The sequence below is a fragment of the Ambystoma mexicanum genome, chromosome 12, assembly GCF_040938575.1.
Source record: "Ambystoma mexicanum isolate Mex_15411 chromosome 12, UKY_AmexF1_1, whole genome shotgun sequence".
NCBI classification, from domain to species: Eukaryota; Metazoa; Chordata; class Amphibia; order Caudata; family Ambystomatidae; genus Ambystoma; species Ambystoma mexicanum.
The window spans coordinates 1,148,706,574-1,148,726,216 of record NC_090936.1 but is presented as its reverse complement, the minus strand read 5'-3'; the positions used below and the strand labels follow the sequence as shown (position 1 = coordinate 1,148,726,216).

Below are 19,643 nucleotides of genomic sequence, written 5' to 3'. Positions count from 1 at the left end.
CTGCATATTGGGAACTGAGTCCCAAGTGAAAGAGAACTATTGATTGCTGGGACCTGAAGTTAAGCTTCCTAGACCTGTTGCAGAGACAGAGAGAACATAGCTATTAACAAGACAAAGCTCAGAGTTCTAGACCACCTGACACACCCTGTTGCAATACAATATTTGAACTCTTCCTTTGCTCTCTAAGCTCATCATTTTAAGTAACCACCACATTTGATTTTTCTGAATGTGGTACTGGGGTTGTCAAATGAGCAGTTTTATGGCATTGTAAAACCTAAAATATTCTGGGATTATCAGAATGTGGTAGGACAAACTAGGAATGTTCTGGTGGTACTATGCACCATAAGAAACCCTCTGCTGACCCCTCCTGCCTGGCTAACTATCGCCCAATCTCCATCACTCCCTTCCTGGGCAAGCTCCTGGAGAAACTGGCCATCTCCCATCCTAATCTCCACACTGAATCTGTTGGTTGTCTTCATGACCATCAGTTTGGCTTCACGGCTGCCAGAAGCACGGAAACTGCTCTCCTGAACATCTGTGAAGACCTGCTCTCCAACCTTGACTCCACATACATGGTCGGCTGCATCTTGCAGGTTGCGTACAATTCTTGGAGCACAAGGGATCAAAGCATAATAGAGATGGACCAAAAAGAAGGAACTGGATCAGAACCGAAGTGTCATCTCCTAATCCCCCATCCCATTTCCCCCATATTTTTTGGTCTTTAGAAGGACAACCTTGTGCATTAAATACTCTTTTCTTCTAGGGCACAACACATGTCCACTTTCACTCCATCACCGCACCAGGGGTCTTTCTGCTGCCCCCACATAGATGCAATGATTTGCTTAATTAGGCCAACTGTAATGGACAAGAACAAACTTACATACTTTTTGTATGGGGATTCCCCCATATTCCCAGTAGTAACAATTTTAGATCCTCAAAAACTGTGGAGCCAAGAACATTGTTCAGTTTCCCATGGCATTTCCTCCAAACATATCGAACCCTGGGTGCATTCCCATAGTATATGAAGACGCAGGTTCTCTCAGATCCTCCAATCCTTAGACAATTGCCATGTTCAGCTCTCCCCCATTTAAATAACACTGTACAGGGGTAATACACTCTGTGGAGAATTTTAAATTGAATAAGTTGTAACATGGCTGAAATCCCAATCTCGCTCGGGAACATTAAGGCCTCAACCCATTCCTCAGCTTCAAGTGTACCAATATCACATTCCCACCTTACCTTAGGGGTGGTGAACTCTCTGGTCCCAAAGGCAATGATAATCTGATGTAAAGAGGAGGCAAACTTGGCCACAATGCATTCTGGGAGGATATTCGTCTCGAGGGGCGAACTCTGTGGGATTTCCGGCAGGCTCCAGAATTGCGAACTTACAGCATGAGCCAGCTGCACGTGCCGGTACCGCTCCGTATCAGGAAGCCCAAAATTGTCCTGCTAGGCCACGATGGAGGTGAACTTGTCCTCGCTAATCACATCTGACAAGGTTAAAATATGACACCGTTCTCAAGTCCTAAGAAGACCAATCAAACTAGCTTCAGGCAAGTGCACATTTTTCCACAGGGGTTGCCCCAAGGCTGGTCTGCTGCCCCACCCTACATGTGTATCAGTCCATACCCAGATAATTTGTTCAGTCACATCTGGTAGCTTGGGTGTCTTCTTGCCACTATACAGGATCTGGGTTGGCAATAGGGCCTGCATCCAAGCCTTTTCGGCTTTGATGTGAGGCAGGTGGGGGTGCCCATGTATCCAGTCGTTCACTGTTGCAAGTTGTCCCGCCCAGTAATATCACCATATTTTCGGTAATCTGATGCCTCCCTCCCATACCGAGCATTGCAGCGTTTTCAAAGCAATGCGCGGTTGTACCCCCCACAATAAATCTCTGAGGACCATTTCAATCCTGTCAAATTCTGATTTCGGGATTGAGAGTAGGGCACTCTAGAGTATATAACCATATCTGGGCAAGGATAACATTTTAAACAGAGGGTCCTTCCAAAGCAAATTCAGGGGAAGGGACTTCCAATGAGTCACATCTTGGCTAAATCTGTCCGTGATAGGGTGGAGATTCGCTGGGATAAAATCAAAGTGGTCTAGCCCCACCTGTATGCCTAGGTATTTGAAGCTGACTCTAGATATTTGGTATGGGCAACTCTGGAGAATGGCCCCTGGCATATTGATGAGGTTCTGGATAGACTACCGCTGACCCACTTATTTGTAGATACTAAAACAAAGCTGGAAGCACCAATAACACTAGAAGAAATCCATAAAGCCATTGATGGTCTCCCTCCTGGCAAGGCCCTGGGTCTGACGGTCTTACTGCAGAATTTTATAAACACTATAACGATCTCCTTAGCAAGACCCCACTGGAGATGTGGGAGGAGGCCATGGCTAGGCAGTTGCTAACGTTATTGATGAGGAAAGCAATTGCCACAGTACTTTTGAAGGCTGGGAAACCTGCAGATGACTGTGGGTCTTATAGGCCACTATCGTTAATACATTCTGATGTTAAGATCTTTGAGAAGATCTTGGCAAACAGACACATGCCATTTATGGAACATATATTACATCCAGACTAATCAGGATTTATACCGGGCAGGTCCACCAGCTTGACATTACGCAGGGGGTTTACAGTCAAGGCTCACATAGACCTCTCTATGCAGGCAGTTTTGGCCATGCTTGATGCCCAAAAGGCCTGTGTCTTGGCAGTACATGTGTAGTGTGCTAACACACTGTGGGTTTGGTCCACTGTTTATTGCTATATTTGTCTACTATACACATCTCCTACAGCAAGGATCTGCACCAATGGTGAGCTATCAGACTATCAATATTGTTCGGGGCACCTTGCAGGGATGTCCACTATCTCTCTGTCAGCTATTATTATAGAACCATTAGCGGATATGGTGCACCTCCACCCTTCACGTAAAGGGCTCACAATAGGGGGACTAACAAATATGATCTCCTTGTCTGCAGATGATGTGCTGTTAACATCCGTGACCCACAAAATAATTCGGAGGCAATTATGGCCGATGTGGCTACGTTTGGACATCTCTCGGGCCCGCGGGTGAATAGATCCAAATCTGAACTGTTTCCCCTCACGATTTATACTGCGAAGACTAAAGATACGAAAGACTTTAATTGGTCCCGACAGAGGATTACATACCTGGGTATCAAAGTTTCTTGTGCATGCGAGTGGCTATCTGAACATTGCCATCAGGTTTCTATGAATGTACTGTCAGGTAAAATAGATAGATGGCAGGGATTGCCGATCACAATAGCGGGCAAGATGTCATTGGTAAAGATGGTGGTCCTCCCAAAACTCTGTCGAAGGACCTTGATTCGCGAGTGTTGAAGTTCATGTGGCAATCTGAGGCGGCCCCTATGAAATGGTCGACGCTGACTGAACCATATGATAGAGGGGGATTTACAGCCCCCAAGCCTTAGATTATAATGCATATCTGCAAAAGCTCATTATGCATTTTACTTGTCAAGGCCGGATACCGAAGTTCCACATTCTCAAATGGAGAGTAACATTGTGAGCCTGTGTGACATCAGATCCTTAGTGCTTGCCCCCACAAAGATGGACACATGTCCATTTGATCCTATCAGGGCCACCACTCTGGCATGGAAGAAACAATTTCAATTCACAAAGGTGAATCAATACTGTAAGGCAATGCCCTTGTGGAACTGCCCAGCCCTTGCACCCACATTAGATGTGTTATGTTATGTTACATTTATTTATAGAGTGCACGATCGCCCAAGGGCATCTTGGCGCTAAGAACAGGGGAGGATCACGATGGATACAGATAACCCAAAAGAGCAATGTTTTTATGGAGCGTCGAAAAGGGAGTTGGTCAGAAATAGCTCGAAAAGTAACCTGAAGTTTATTCCAGGACCTTGCAGCCGCCACCGAGAAAGCACGTCCTCACATCCAAGACAGCCTGGTCCGTGGGACCAAAAGCAGGAGAGCAGACTGAGACCTGAGAGCGCGTGAGGGAACGTATTGGGAGAATTTTTCCTGGAGATATTCCGCTCCCTGTTTATAGAAGGAACAGTGAACAATGCAGAGTGACTTGAACAGAATCCGCTTCTCCACAGGAAGTCAATGCAGTTGTCTGAGCAGAGGGGACATGTGAGCCTGTGGGGGAGGATGAGAAACGGCTCTAGCCACAGCATTTTGGAGCAGTTGAAGTATATTTATGAGATAAAAAGGTTGGCCAAAATAGAGAGAATTGCAGTTGTCGACTGCGCTGAGAACCAGTGCAGCGACCGCAGATACATGAAATTGGGTAGGAATGAAGGGAAGAAACTTCCTCAACACAAAAAGTTTAAAAATGGCCAGATTTGCAGACAGCTGCAACCTGATCTGCCTTAGATCAGGAAGAGGATAGCTTAACCCCTACATTTTTCACAGTAGTAAACGGAAGGGGAAACAGGCTAAGAGAGGTAGGTCAGAAATCAGGAGTCTCAGGAGTCCAGAAAGAGAGGGGGCAGGTAGTGCCCACTACAAGGACCTCTGCCTTGTTCCCATTCAGTTTGAGTGAATTCAGTGCCATTCACGCTGCCAGAACCTCCAGACAACTCCTCAGACGAGATGCAGTGTCAGGGCGAGTGAGGTCGAGACGAACCAACAACTGGGTGTCATTGGTGTAGGAGTAATATCTAAATCCGATTGAACGGATGAGAAGAAGGAGGCATCTAATATATATATTGAAAAGTAGGGGCGAAAGTGCGGAACCTTGAGGGACCCCACAAGTAAGTCTTACCGGTTCAGAGCAAAAAGGAGGAAGGGAGACCGATTGAGAACAGTCGGCCAGAAAGGCTGAGAACCAATTTAGGACCTTGTCGGATATCCCAGCCTCCGACAAACAGGAGATAAATGTAGTGTGGTGAACCGCGTCAAAGGCCGCGGATAAGTCCAACAAAAGTACCACTCCCACTCTGCCTTGGTCAACCAGGTGAGCAAGGTCGTCTAACACAGAATTTAGAACCAACTCAGTGCCCCTTCCTGGACGAAACCCTGATTGAAAGATGTCAAAACACCCTGAGGATTCCAGAAAGGAAGATAGCAGTGGGAGACAAGGGCCTCCATAACCTTCATTAGGACAGGGAGAAGAGAAATGGGGTGGAAGTTTTGGGCCTGTGGGCCTGGCTAGGACTTAGTGCAGGTGACAATACTTAACGATGGGCGACATGTATTGTGAAGGATGCTTAATCACCATTCTAGACGCAATCCCAGACGTGCAGCAAAATTCCTTAAGATTATTACAATATTATAGGTTGTGCACAGCCTTCCAATCTAGATGGGCCAGCTTCCCAGAAGAACCACCTCATGATCCATGCCCCTCAAATATTACAGGAAATGAGGGGTGGTGCCACTCAGTATCGGTGCTATACAAACTGATATTGAATAGGGACCCGACCAGTGTAACCAAAGTTTGGGTGAAATGGAATGGCGATTTGGGGGTTGACATAACAGAGGATATATGGTGTAACACGTGCTACATGACATGAAAGGTATCATTAAATTAAGGATACCGGCTTATACAACTGAGAATACTAAACAGATGACACTACACACCAGCCAGGATGCACCTATTCAGACAAGATTGTGAGTCCATGTGCACCAGATGTGGATCTGTAGATCATCATATGTACATGGTCATGTCCCGATTTAACGGTATTTTGGGAAGAGGTGTGTAACATTCTTTGGAAAATAGTCATGTGCTTATTCAGTCCGTATGATGGAACGCATATATCCACATGGACATTTTTACACCTAGGATTTCTGTTAGCAAAAAGATGAATTTTATTACGATGGACGCACCAGCGAGCCCCTACCAAAGAACAGTGGTTGAAAGATGCAGCATGGTCCAACAACTGACCTAGAAATATCGGAAATGTCCAAAAAGCCTTTCAATAAAAGCCTGAATGGGTAATTTGGCTGAATTTCATCCGTTCGAAAAATTCTGAAAAGTTTGACCAAATCCCCCATTCGGTGCTAAGGGCTGCAGAGGTTGCGGGGGTGTCCCCTGCACCCTTGTTCACTATATTGTGAGTGGGGGTTGTGGGGGTGTACTCCCAGCCAATCCCTAAAAAGTAAAAAAAAAGAAAAAAGAAAACAAAAAATGGAAAGGACCCCACGGTGCCAGTTCCCGATTGCGGAAGTGAAAGGGAACAGGCGTTGCAAGGACACAGCGAGTCTGCGACACACAGCAAAATGTGCCGCCACAAGGTAAGTAGGGGGTTGGGCGTGTGGGTGGGGGTGTGGTGGGGGTGTGGGCCAAGTCGGAAATGTTCAGGGGAAAAAAGACCGGTTGAGGGATTATCCACAGCATATGTCGTAAATGTAGGGTCTGCAAGGGTACGGGTCATGTTTGTGGAGCTGGATTGTTTTTCTGAAACCCAAGCTTTTGCCCGGTCATTCACAGGTCAGCGATGAACTGTGGAAGGTGAAAGATAATGTTTGTCTCGTAGCTTGTTCGTGCCTAGTCTCCCGTGAGAACAGGCCCGCTGCAGGGACACAGAGGGGAGGAGGGTGATGGAAGTAACTGGCCCACTGTGCGCGATCTCTAGGGTAGAGCTGCAGCCCTGTAGGCGGCTTTTGCTCATGAGGCCTGTTTTACCATGTACAAAATTGAGTCCGAGTGTGGTACAAAATGGAGTCTGGGATCCGCCTTCTGGCTGAGTTTTGCATCCATATGGGTCGTCCCACGGCCATCCCGCATCCGTGGCCACAGGCGCATGGGTGGCCGTTGGACGCACATAATCTGCACGTGGGTTAGAATGGAGGTGACGGGGCCTCATAGACCTTCCCTCCCATACACAAGCCACGAAAGATCTGCATGACTATGCTACAAGAAGTAATCCCTCTGTTAAAGCAGGGGGATTACATGGCAACATTGGATATGAAAGATGCTTATTTTTATATTTCAATGTTCCCAGCGCACAGAAGATTCTTGCGGTTCAAGATGGAAAACCAACAGAGGCAGCCATGTTGGATCTTCAAAACCACAAGCTGAGTCTGATGGATATGGGTACAATTGGGATACTGATGTTGCTGGATCTCAGTGCGGCATTTGACCTGGTCGATCATCAACTGTTGTAGACAGGCTGTGTTGAATCACCTCTCCCTGTGCTGCACTCCCATTTGTTGCTGAATGTTTTCTTCCATCCAATCAGGGACCGGCAGGCTTCAGCCGGCCCTCTCAGCAAGGCCCACTGGCAGGAACTGGTTTCTTTCATCTGCTTCTCACTGGGAGTGAGGTCCTGTTTCCACCCTCCTGGCCATCTGTTGTTCTCCTGCACATGTGGAGTTTGTGCCTGGCTGATGATCATTCCATTAGGTAGGTGCACTTTCTGTGCATTACTGCACCTCCTGGGGAATTATTGAACCTGAAAAATCAAAATTTGAAAAAAAGAAGAAAAAGAAAAATAGAGGAAATGTGCATAATATTGTTGGAAAGGACTGTTTTATTTGGCATTTTCATCATGCAGCCATTTTTTGAGCTTTTTAATACCTGGAGCTGCGTTGCTATTTTGAAAGCACTTGTTTTTTCCTCCTATTGCTGCTTATTTGACTGTTTTTGGCCCTTCCAGGATGGCCACTGTGGTTTTCTTTGTTGTGTAGACAGGCTGTGCTGAATCACCTCTCCCTGTGCTGCACTCCCATTGGTTGCAAAGTGTTTTCTTCCATCCAAGCAGGGACCGGCAGGCTTAAGCCGGCCTGCTCAGCAAAGGCCCACTTCCAAGGCCCCTGTCTGCTTCCAGAATGCTAATTGGGGTCCTCCCTGCACCTTAACCACAAGGATGAGGCCACCTCTCTCCTCTAAGAAATCTGGACTGCCTTGACTTTGCCACCTCCAGAACTATGGGTTAGTTCCCTCCTTATGGACTCACTTCTACTGCCTTTGACTATCACTGTTCTTTCTGCTTGTTGCTCCCATGTTGTCATCTTGCTGCGCAGTGCTTCCTAAACCCTTTGCCAACATCCGATTCCAAGATTGAAAAAGTCAAATCTTGTTGTTTTTGCTTTGCTCTTAAAAGTCAAATCTTGCTGTTTTTGCTTTGCTCTTAAAAGTCATATCTTGCTGCCCAGTGCGAAATTCTCTGTATTTTGCTTGTATACTGTTTCTTCTCTGTAACTTGCCAGCCCAGTGACCTCACCACTCTCTTTTGTCTCACACCTACCTGCCTTAGCCCCCCCAGTATCTCCATCCTCTCCTTACTTCCACCCCAATGGCGCTTTCTGTTTCTCGTATCTTCTCCAACTGCTTCTCCATTGACTATCCTTCCCCTTCTCACTGAGTCTGGTAGGAAGAAGTTCAAAAAGGATAACTTGGCCTCTAATCCTGGTCTTCCTATCGCCGACACCTACTCCAATGCTTCCGCCAGACAGACCCTTAGCGACATCCTCTTTGTTGTTCCTTCGCCAGATCTATGGACTCCTCATATAGTCTCTGTGCTCTGCCCTATCTCCTCCTCTCCCATTAATGGTGGCACTCGCTGGAAAGTTCTCATGGCTTCCTTCGACTCCTCTAAAGTCATCATTAATGTCTACCTAAATGGCACTGTCATGGTCCAAGGCCCTCAGGCCAATCTCCTCCTCTTTGATAGGTGCTTCCCTCGCCTCATCAATTTCCTCTCATCTCCTGCTGTCCCCTCTTCTCCCCCTTGGCTACCTTGCCCTCTCTCTCCTCCTCCTGTGCCCCCCCTAGGGCTCTTTCTCCTCCGCAGGGCGTACCTCTGATCTGTACCCCTCCCCAGAAGGTCTTTAAGGCTGGTAACCTTCTTCATATTGCCACTCTCAACTCTCGCTCTGCCGTCAAACACTCCTCTGACTTCTGCCACCTCCTTGAAGAACTAGACCTTGATGTCCTTGGTCTTACTGAGACATGGTTTATGGCCAGCTCTGTTACGAGCTTTGACACTCTCCTCCCTGATGGCTACAAGATCCTCTCAGCACCCAGATCCTCCCGGTCTGGTGGGGGGGTAGCCCTGATCTTTCCTGAGTGGATTCCTGCCTCTATCTTTCCCACTCAGACCTACTTCTCTTTTGAATGCCTTGTCCGTAGGCTTTCTCTCTCGCCTACCTATTCTCTTACTGTGGTTACCATCTACCGGCCTCCTGGTCAAATCACCTCATTTCTCTCTGAGTGGGCAGACCTCTCCTCTTCCCTCCTGGCCTCTACCACTCAACTTCTCCTCCTCGGTGAACTAAATATACATTTAGGCTCTCCTTGCTCCTCCGCTGTACTCTTCCGTGACCTCTGCGACTCCCTCTCCCTGTCCATCCTCCCCTCTGGCCCGACTCACTCTGCAGGGCACACATTCAATGTCTTGATCTCCTCTAACCTCTCCCTCTCCTTCCATCTGACCACTCCTCTCTCCTCGAGCGATCACTCCCTCCTCTCATCTCATCTCTCCCTCTCTTCCCCCCAAGCCAAGCCTACCCCAACACTGCCACCTACCTTCTCAGACATCCGGCCCATGAAGCGTGTGTCAGTTGAGGCTTTTGCCGCCACTTTCTCTCCCCCTCCCCTCCACCTTTGGCTGTCTCTCATCCTGATACAGCCCTGTCTCTGCTCTACTCTTCAATTTCTGATACGCCTGATGTTCTTGCCCCTGTCATGAGGATCCGTTTGAAGTCCAAAGCCAAGTGCAATTCCTGGTATGACTCTGACCTAGCTACACTTAAACGTAAGTGTAGTGCAGCTGAGAGGAAATGGAGGACTGCTTGTTCATCCTCTGACAAACTGGCCTGTCGCCTGCTACAAAGGCAAGACCGACGCTCTGTCCTCACCAAGAAGAGAGTCCACATTCAAACTCGTGTCTCTGAGGCATCTAACAACTCGGCCAAACTCTTTAAAATCTGCAAGGAGCTGGCCAACCCTGCTGCAGTCTCTCCCCCTCCTGTTGCCTCCCAGGCTCTTTGCAATGCCCTAGCCTCTCACTTCATTTAAAAAACCCAGGACATCCTGTCCACCCTCTCCACCCACACTCCTCCTCTTCCCTCTCCATCTGTGCTTGCTGACCCTCCTTTAGCCACCCTCCCACCATCCTTCTCATCCTTTCCTCTTTTCATCCCTGATGAGGTTGTTAGACAAGTCCAATCTATGAAAGCCTCTTCAAAACAAGTTCATCCCTGTTCCTCTAAAGCCTCAAGGACCACATTGACACTCACGCTCCGGCCGTTGCTGATTTTTGCAACCACTCCTTTGCCCCTGGATCCTTCCCCTCCCCTCTGAAGCACTCCATTGTGCATCCTCTTCTCAAGAAACCCACAGCTGATCCTTCTTGTCCAGCTTACTAGCGCCCAATTTCCATTACTCCCTTTCTTGGCAAACTCCTGGAAAAGTTGGCCATCTCTCAGCCTTCATTCCAATTATGTTGGCTGTCTCCATGACCACCAGTCTGGCTTCAGAGCTACCAGAAGCACGGAAACTGCTCTCCTAAACATCTGTGAAGATCTGCTCACCAACCTTGACTCTAACATTCCCTCTTTCCTCATCCTCCTCAATCTCTCTTCTGCCTTCGACACGGTCAACCATACCATCCTGCTCAACCGTCTCCGTGAAAACCTGGGTATCACTTCACTGATCAGGCTCTGGCCTGGCTGACCTCTTTCCTCTCAGATCGACCCTCCCAAGTCCAACTTGGGTCCTTCCCTTCATCTATCTTCCTCTCTACCTGTGGTGTTCCCCAGGGGTCTAACCTCTCGCCCCAGCTTTTCAAATAATACCTGGCAACCCTTGCCCACTGCATTGCCATTTTATGCTCAAATTTCCAGTGCTACTCTGACGACACTCAACTCATTTTCAGGATGCCCTCTGCCACCTCCTCTCCCTCTCCCATCTCTGATTGCCTAACTGCCATTCAAGATTGGTGTGCCGCCAATGATCTTTATCTGAATGCCAGCAAGACAGAGATCCTCCTCATTGGCACACCTTCACCATCCTTTCCCCTCACTCTCTGGCCGGCCTCCCTTGGCCCTCCTCCTACCGCCACCTGCGAGGCTAAGAACCCTCGTGGTCTTCTTTGACTCCACCCTTTCCTTCTCTGCCCACATCTCTGGGGTCTCTAAAAAGTCAAATGTTCGACGGCACCTCCTCAGAGGTACTCTGCCTTTCCTCTCCTTCCCCCAGAAGCTCATGGTATCTCAAGCTCTGGTTCTCTCTAGCTTGGACTATTGTAACAGCCTCTTTCTAAATCTACCTGCCTCTACTCTCCGCCCTCTGCAACTAATCCAGAACAGGACTGCAAGACTTGTCCTTGGTCTCAAGCCCTGGGATCGTATCTCTCCAGCTCTGAAATCTCTTCACTGGCTCCCAGTGGATGCAAGGATTAAATTCAAAACCCTCTGCATTGTCCACAAGGCGTTCTGGGGCCTGGGTCCAAAATACCTTCAGCTATCCCTCCACAAATACCTCCACTCTCAAGCTCTTCGCTCCTCTACCTCCAACTCACTCAGGGTCAGTCGTTATTCTAAGAAACAAGCTGGGGGTAGATCTCTGTCTTCTGCTGGGGCCTCCCTCTGGAACAGCCTCCCTGCCACTCTAAAACTTGAGGAGAACCAACTCCGGTTCCAGAAGCACCTCAAGACCTTCCTCTTTTCTTCTGCCTTCGCTCCCCCTCTCCCCTGCTGATCTGTTCTCTCTTGGCACTGTGCACCTGGCCACTCTCTGTCTTTTGGGCCCAGGTACCTGCTCATCCTGTCACCCTCCTGCACTGCCTCCGGGCCACCCCTTGCATTGGGGTCTGTATCTGTACCCATACAGCCCCCCCTTTTTCTTCCTGCACTTATTGGACCTACTCTGTCTGCTGCCTTAAACCTAGCACTTGCTGGCTGCATTACCACTGTTTGTTGCCTTTATTATTTATTTATTGTTATTTATCTGTTTCTCCTCTGCTTCGCACTTTCCACCTCTCCCCCCTTCCATGCACTTTTCCCCTCCCCCCTCTCCCATGCACTTGCGCGTTCTCAATGTCACTGGGCCTAGTAAGATCGCTCTTTTGTTCTCCCCTGTTCCCCTTACTTGCCTTGTCACGCTCTGAAATACTTGTGTACGAGCGCGATAGAAATAAAATATCAATCAATCAAAAAGCACTGAGAGACAATGTGGGATGCTCTGAAATGGCGTTAAAATGGTTGGTCTCTTTTCTTAAAGATCACCTAGCCAGAGTACATTGGGGAAATAATTTTTCTGACATCATCGCAATTTTATTCAGAGTCCCACAGGGTGCCAGTCTCTCGCCCATGCTTTTTAATATATATATGCGTAATCTGTGTAATATCTTAGTGGAAACAGTTTTTTTCCCCACTAATTACGCAGATGATATGCAGCTCATAATAGAACTAGAGGGTTCCCATAGCATAGACAGCAACATGATTGGGCAAATATATAGCAAAATCAATGACTGGATGCAGTCAAATTGGATGTGCCTCAACGACACCAAAACGGAACTCATGCTGTTTGGGTCCAGCCGCCTACTAGCCAAACTGGGGGTGGAGTACAAGCCATTCCAGATTAAGGAGGCCGTAATATCAGTATCCAATCAGGTTAAAACCTTGGGCATGATGATGAATACTTCTGTTAACTCAGAAGCACAGGTTAATTACCTGCGGAAGAATACAGCTTATTACCTGCGGCTCATGAAGGCCATTAGCCCCTTTCTAAATGAAAACAATATGTCCACCATCGCCAAGGCAATTCTGTTATCTAGGCTTGACCATGGCAATGCCCTTCTTATAGGGGCTCTTGCTAAAGACTTAGCCAGTTGCCAGTAATTCAGAATGATGCTGTGAGGCTTGTAAAACATCTCACGTGAAGAGACCATACCACCATGGCCAGAAGATCACTTCACTGGCTCAGAGTGGAGGAGAGGATAAAGGTTTAATCTTCGACTCTCGTGCACAAATGTCTCTTCGGAGAAGCTCCCAGCTATCTGAAGAAGAGCCTGGTACCTTATACCCCTCAGAGACAGTTGCGCTCGGAAGGAAAGAATCTGTTGGTAGTGCCTAAACATAAACTTGAGTCAGCTATGGGCACATCTTTTGTAGTGCTGGCAGCTCAGCTGTGGAATTCCCTTCCTACGACTTTGAGAATGGAAGAGAATCATCTGAAATCCCATAAAGCTCTGAAGACCCACCTTTTCAAGTAATTCCAAATCCTCAGCCACTCAGTTCTCTGGCTAGATTCTCTAGGTCCCCTAGATAGCTTTGTGTCTGTTTTGTCAATGCGCCCTGATGCTCGCGGGCTGCCGGCGCTATAGAAGCTTATATACATTACGTTACCGAAGGTTATTTTCGGAAAAATAATCTTCGGTCTGTTCTCCCTCGAACATTTCTGTCTCGGGATTCCAACCCTGATCTGAAATATCTGTCCAAATACAAAATGTATCAGTTGAACGATGTTCCTATATCGGAACAGATCGCTGAAGACTGATGTAGATACCTTGGTTCCCTCAAGGCGGAATGGCCCGATGCACTGTATGGACCTTCAATATTAACACTGCAGAACGAAAGACTGCGATCCTTGTACAAGTATAAATGTCATGAGCTATTTGTGTTTGTGTAACTGAGCAATACATACAAGTACAAAACAAAACAAAATGGGAATATGCTGGTATTGTGAGTACTGGTTGTATACTGGAATTGGGAATGCTGGGTTACTGTGCAAAGGGCAAACTATAGGCTTATCAAACTGCCTGGATTTGGTAAACTGCAAATATACTCATATTGTAAATCTAGGTATGTATTAATATAGTGCAAAAAGTGAACATTTTGAGATTGTCAGACTGGTAGTATACTGGGATTGTCTAACTGGGACTACATTGGGATTGGCAACCTCTGGAGTTACTGGGATGGTGTGATTTGATAGTGTTACATTATTAATTTGGGAGTTATCACAGAGTGTGGCAGGTATGGACAAGACACAAGATATTGGAATAACAGAAGTGCTTTCTTTAGAAAAATATAATAATAGTCCGGTCGGGGTGGGTGAAGAGTATAACCGTAACTGGTAAGGGTGAAAATAGGTAACCATTGGTTAGCTTGAGTTCAGCAGAGTCATTGTTCTCTTGGGTGTTCATAACCCACACATTAATAGAGAAGGGAATTCAGTCATGAGATGAGAGAATAGTAACATTTGTGTCTCCAGGGGGGAGTCTTGCGTGCTATTGGTGCTATGTTGCATTGGCCAGGACTGTGATATGTAAGTTGAATGTAGCATTCTGATATTTGATACCTGTTGTGAGGGTTATTCAGGTTCTGTGTGCGAGTGGCTTAGTTGTTATATGTGTTTTTTGTTTGAGGGATGTTAGCAAAGGGCCTGGAGGGCAACTTGGAGCGTCCATCCGGTGCGGCCATAGCAACGTCTAGGTACTAGTGCTCTTGTGAGGAGCTGTTGTGAGGCACCTGGGAGCGGAGTTACCTCCAACAGTAGACAGGGCGCAGCAACTTGTCCTTTATGAGACATAGGGCCTCATCACGAGTCTGGCGGTAACCCTTAAATGCGGTGGTAGCGCTATTACCTCTGAGCTGGGGGGAAATCCACAGCAAAATTGCCAATTTTCGGCGCTATCCCCGCCGGCAGGAAATCCACCGGCGGTAATAGCGCAGATTTTCCCCATTGTGCCCAATGGGTAATGAGGAATTCCAGATTGGGCCCAATGGGGAATGGGCACTAACCGTTCCGCCAAACCCGTGATCGGGTGCTAATAGCGCTGGGGGATTTGGTGGTAGGGCTAATGGTGCCAGCGGTAATACCGCCGGCGTTACCGCCCAACTCGTGATGAGGCCCATAGTCTGAAGCTCAGGTAAGGCAGAATGTTTGGGAGCACAGTTGGGGCTATAGAACAGGTAGATTTTGCGCCAAAGAAAAAGCTGAAACTTTAGGAGCCTGCAAACAGGTGCACCCTGCTGCAACTATTGATCAGCCCAGTTCTCCATGCAGATCTGCATGCCGGATGCATTAGACATGCATTGGAGCCCGGTGACCATGTTGCAGGAGTGCTGGGAGCCTGCTCACTTCAGCGAGAACTCAGACCTCCATCCATATAGGTGCTGTGAGAACTCGCACTCGAAAAAGACCCCTACCTGCCTTGTACTCACCCTTTGCACTCCAGGCCAGGGGAAGACTGCTGCTGGGAGAGGGCAACCCTGCATGTATCCGTCTGAAAGCCAGGGATGCATTCAGGAATACACGCCCCGCTGACGCACCCCAAAATGCACATTTGGGGCCCGATTCATTCATGGAATATTTGCCTGGTTCAAAGTGAATTTCCACTGCTGAAAAGTGACTTTGCAATGCTGACCCAAACCCTGATTCATGGAACCATGCAAAGTGTATTTTTGAAGTGTAAAATCCGGGTAAAGGCAACGCATAGTCATTTTTGCAGTACAAAATGACTTTGCCCGGATTTGCCCTGCAAAAATACACTTTGCATGGTTCCATGAATCAGGTTTTGTGTCGGCAGTGCAAAGTCACTTTTTAGCAGTGCAAATTCACTTTCAACTGGGCAAATATTCCATGAATCGGGCCCTATGTGTTAACAGCAGAGTCCACACGCAAAGTGATTTGCACATTCCCTGATTCCAATTAAGAACTTCTCCAACCCAATATGCCTACTTTTTTGCTACTACCATGAGCAGCTGGATCAGAGAAGTAGGAACACACTATGATCCAGAGTGGATCCTAAAAGTAGATCCTTATGTATGTATTTCAGTATATGGTCCAGTGGAAGCCCAATTAGGTGCACCAGTGTATACTACTGGTTGGTCGCTCTGTGCCATGAGGCCACACATGTGGCAGTTTGCCGCTTCACAAGTACCAAGTCACATAACAAATTTGCGTCAGTCTAAGAGCAGTGCGGGTCATCCAATACTGTTTGCACTGTATGGACAAAATCCTCTAATTCCAGTCACAATTTCCATTTCAGGACATTGGAAGGCATTGCTGGAAGAATTATCATGCCAACCAGAGACTCCCAGCTTCCTGTAATCAACGCCAGCGGCGGCATCAGCAGAGACCCTGTAAAAGTAGGCAACGCCTCGCTGGCAACCATTATTGACTATTTCATGAAGCGGAACAGCACCCTCAGCACGAACTGTGCCCAGCTACCACGGCCCCAGCGCGGTGCACCAAGACATGCTCCGCAATCACGAAGGTGGGTGCGCGGAACCTCGTCTCAGATAGGTGTAACATAAGAGAATGCAGCACAAAATGTATGTATGCCAGTACTAACATTTCTGCCATATTCTTTACTCCTCCTCGTTGTCCCATTGCGATTCTGCTCCCATGTGTCCCACTTATTTTGCTCCCATGTGTTCCACCGCAGCTCTGCTTCTAGGAGCCGTGCTACGATACTGCCCTCTGGGATTCTCCCACTGTGATTTGCTTCTAGGTGTCCCACTGCAATTTGCCCCATGGTGATTTTGCTCTCTGGTGCCTTTCTGCTCTTTGGTCTCCTTGCAGGGATTTTTCCACTTGAGTGATTCCACTGTTACCTTGGAAACCACAGCTGCTTGCTTCCGTATTCCTTCTCCTGCCATTTTGCAATGTGATGTAGGACCAGGCGCTGCACGCTGTTTGCTGCAAGGAACACCAGCCCATTCCAGAGGGATTTAGGACTTCTTATAAATATTTTGCCCAGGGCTCACCACTACCAGGATGCCAGCATGGCCACAACGGAGGGATGCCCCAAAGGCCTATCAAGGTCACCAAGGACCACTTCCCACACTAACGCACACATTCTACGCTCCAACACACAATATGCATGCCAACTAAGTCACCCAAAAATTATGTGCAATAGCACCTGTAGTGTTCCATGTGCCGAATGGGATTACCAAATAACTGATCTCAGGCCCAAATAACCAGACAGACTCAAAGAATATGGCAAAATACTACTTTATTTTCAGCTCAATAAAGGAGGGAAACCTGGCGAACAACAAATTGTATCTCACACACTCTCCTCGCATTTCCATTACACAAAAGCTTTTATACCTCGAAGTACGTCAGATATGAATTGACCCTACGTGGCAAACAATAAAACCGATCGGGTGGAGGGATTGGTTAGGGGAACATTTATATATATATAGATATATATATATATTCGATATAAGTGTTAGTAACATCATTGGCTGCCCTCATCTGGTAGGCATGCCATAAACACCCTCTACCTCTACCTATGTAGAATACAGATAATGGCAAAATGCCAGCAGCGGATAGGATTCTGCAACAATGTATAGTATTATTTAGACTCTCATGATTGGTTGACAATCTCTTCCAACCTTGGACATTCGGCTCGTTAGCAGCACGTAAGCAATGGAACCCATGTGCAGGGGAACAACGCCAATCAACTGCCTTGCTTAGCTAATTAGCCTACCCTCTCTCATCAGTTGGGCCCTAAGACAAGGCTTCTTGTTAGTTATGTTGTGTTGATTTGTACCGCACACCACTATCACCCACGGGCCGTCTCCAGACGCTCGCATGGCTACGCAACAGAGGGTGGTTGGGGATTTAGTGGGGTAGGGTGAGAGGAAAGATTCAGAACTAGGAGGAACTGGCATCTGTGAGTGTTTCATTGCATGTGGTCGTTTGTGCAAGAGGCCTCGTGCATTGTAACAGTATGGGTAAGATTCAGGGCCTCAGGAGTGTGGTAGAGTTTTGTGTTGGTGTTAGTGTGTTATGTGGGTTATGGTGTGTTTGGTCGTGCGCACTGGTTAGGTGCCCATAGGGATCCAGGTTCCCGGGTGGCAGCAGCTGTAAGATTATTTGGCATCTTGGTGTGTAGTTGCATTGTTGATGGTTTTATGGACTGTGTGGGTGGTTCACTCTAGGTGTGCTTCAGCATCTAGAGATGCTGGGTGTGCATATAGTATTGGTTCTCTGTTTGTTTATGTGGAGTGTGGCTAGTCCAAGATTTGGTGTAGTGACGTCAGTTATGTTGGAGGAGCAGGAAGGTGAACCTATGTACGGAACACTAGGTCCTTTAAGATGGGGTAGTAATACTTTGAGCTGGATGGGGATGCAGAATATACTCAAGCATCAACAATCAGACTGACTCAGGAAGTTGGCAAAGTATGTCTGTTTTATTTTTTATTATCTAAAACAGGGAGTATAACGAACATCTGCTCGATTTTCTCACTCAACGAGTTTCAAGTTTATAGAGCAAAACCTTTATATATATATCCTTTATATAGCAAAGCCTTGTCATCATTGACACCAATCTACGTGACAAACTACAAAAACCTACTTGGGAAAGTGATAGGTATATGTGCCATACTTTTCAGGGAAAGTGATTGGGTCTCTAACATCAGGTGGGGCAACTAAGCCCTCCTCTACTGCAAGTCATTATGAACGTCATCAAATACACAACGTCCTATTGTTACATAAACTATAGGGCTCTCTATAACGTGGCCCTCTATAATTGGTTGGCACCCTTGTACCCCCCTGTAATATTCCACACACGCTTGCAGCATGCAGGCTGGCACCCAGGTGCTGGTGGACTGGTCATGACCATAGCTTCCCACCTAATTAGCCTGCCATCTATCATCACTCTTGCCGTCTGCCAGTCAATTAGCCTCTGAACATTGGCCTTGGAAATGTTCACTGCGCCTGAGAATAAAAGGGCGTATAGGCATACTCTGTCTCTTGGTTTCGATACAGCTCAACTCAGTATCTATTTTCATCCGACCATGTGACTGGAGACCATGTTTCAGAGCTTTTCTGTATTTAAAATACTATTAAATGATGTGCCTCTGACGTCTTCAATGTTCTTGCTCCTCACCTCAGACAGAAGTTTGTTCCTTTCACACGTTTTGTAACTACTGCATGAACATCCAGGCTCACGGTGGCCTTGACTTCCTGGTGCTGGGCCAGCCAAGCCTTTCTTGAATTCACCTCCGTCATTAAGTCATTTTTCAACTGCGCCACACTGAGAAAGCCTTTCTATTCTAGGGTCCAGACCCTGCTAAAGTGCGTTGTGGAACATCCATAATCTATACATTCCTATGCATATACGTTGGCGCATCGCTGCAGTCTATTCACTACGTAGCCAGCCTTAAGAATACTTTTCCCTACTTGCGTTTACTGCATCTGTACAATTGTAAAATGACTTTGCATTTTCTTCATCGTTTCTGTAGCATGAGCATCTTCATCTCGAGCCCGAAATGTTGTTCATCTTTATCACTTTGGCTTTAGATCTCATAGAATGTTTACAATGTTCATCCTCTTGTCTCTGTTCTGGATGCATCAGTTCTACTTTACATGACATCACCAATCTCCTTTCTCGCTCATTTTCATACTTCCTCCGGGATTTCATTCAAATGGCCATCATAGTGTCATGAGTGCATATGTGGTTTCCTTAATGGGTACCTTACCTCCATGATTCTTTGCGGTATAGGAATTCTTACAGGTACTGCATGTGTTGCATAATGTGGTTCCCAGCATATAGGCAGCATGGGGGTGTAGCTTTGAGTGGGGGTACTTGGCTCCACCTCTACAAAGGGGAAAAGGATTAGTAATTTGGTCAGTTTGTTGGAGCCTCTGAGTCGGCTCTTTGGTTGCTGCTTGACTGTGTCTAGCCAGGTTCTCGTTTCTGGTTCTTTGGCCCATCTCATCTCCTCTCTAGTT

At 47.2% G+C, this 19,643-nt stretch overlaps 1 protein-coding gene across 1 annotated transcript in view; it reads left to right on the top strand.

Moving 5' to 3' along the window:
• LOC138514737 (uncharacterized) overlaps window positions 1–19,643 on the top strand; it is a 147,033-nt gene that overhangs the window by 105,122 nt on the left and 22,268 nt on the right. The window contains exon 3 of the mRNA XM_069630126.1: window positions 15,949–16,176. Coding sequence (XP_069486227.1) covers window positions 15,949–16,176 — 228 coding nt within the window. The remainder of the gene's footprint in view (window positions 1–15,948; window positions 16,177–19,643) is intronic.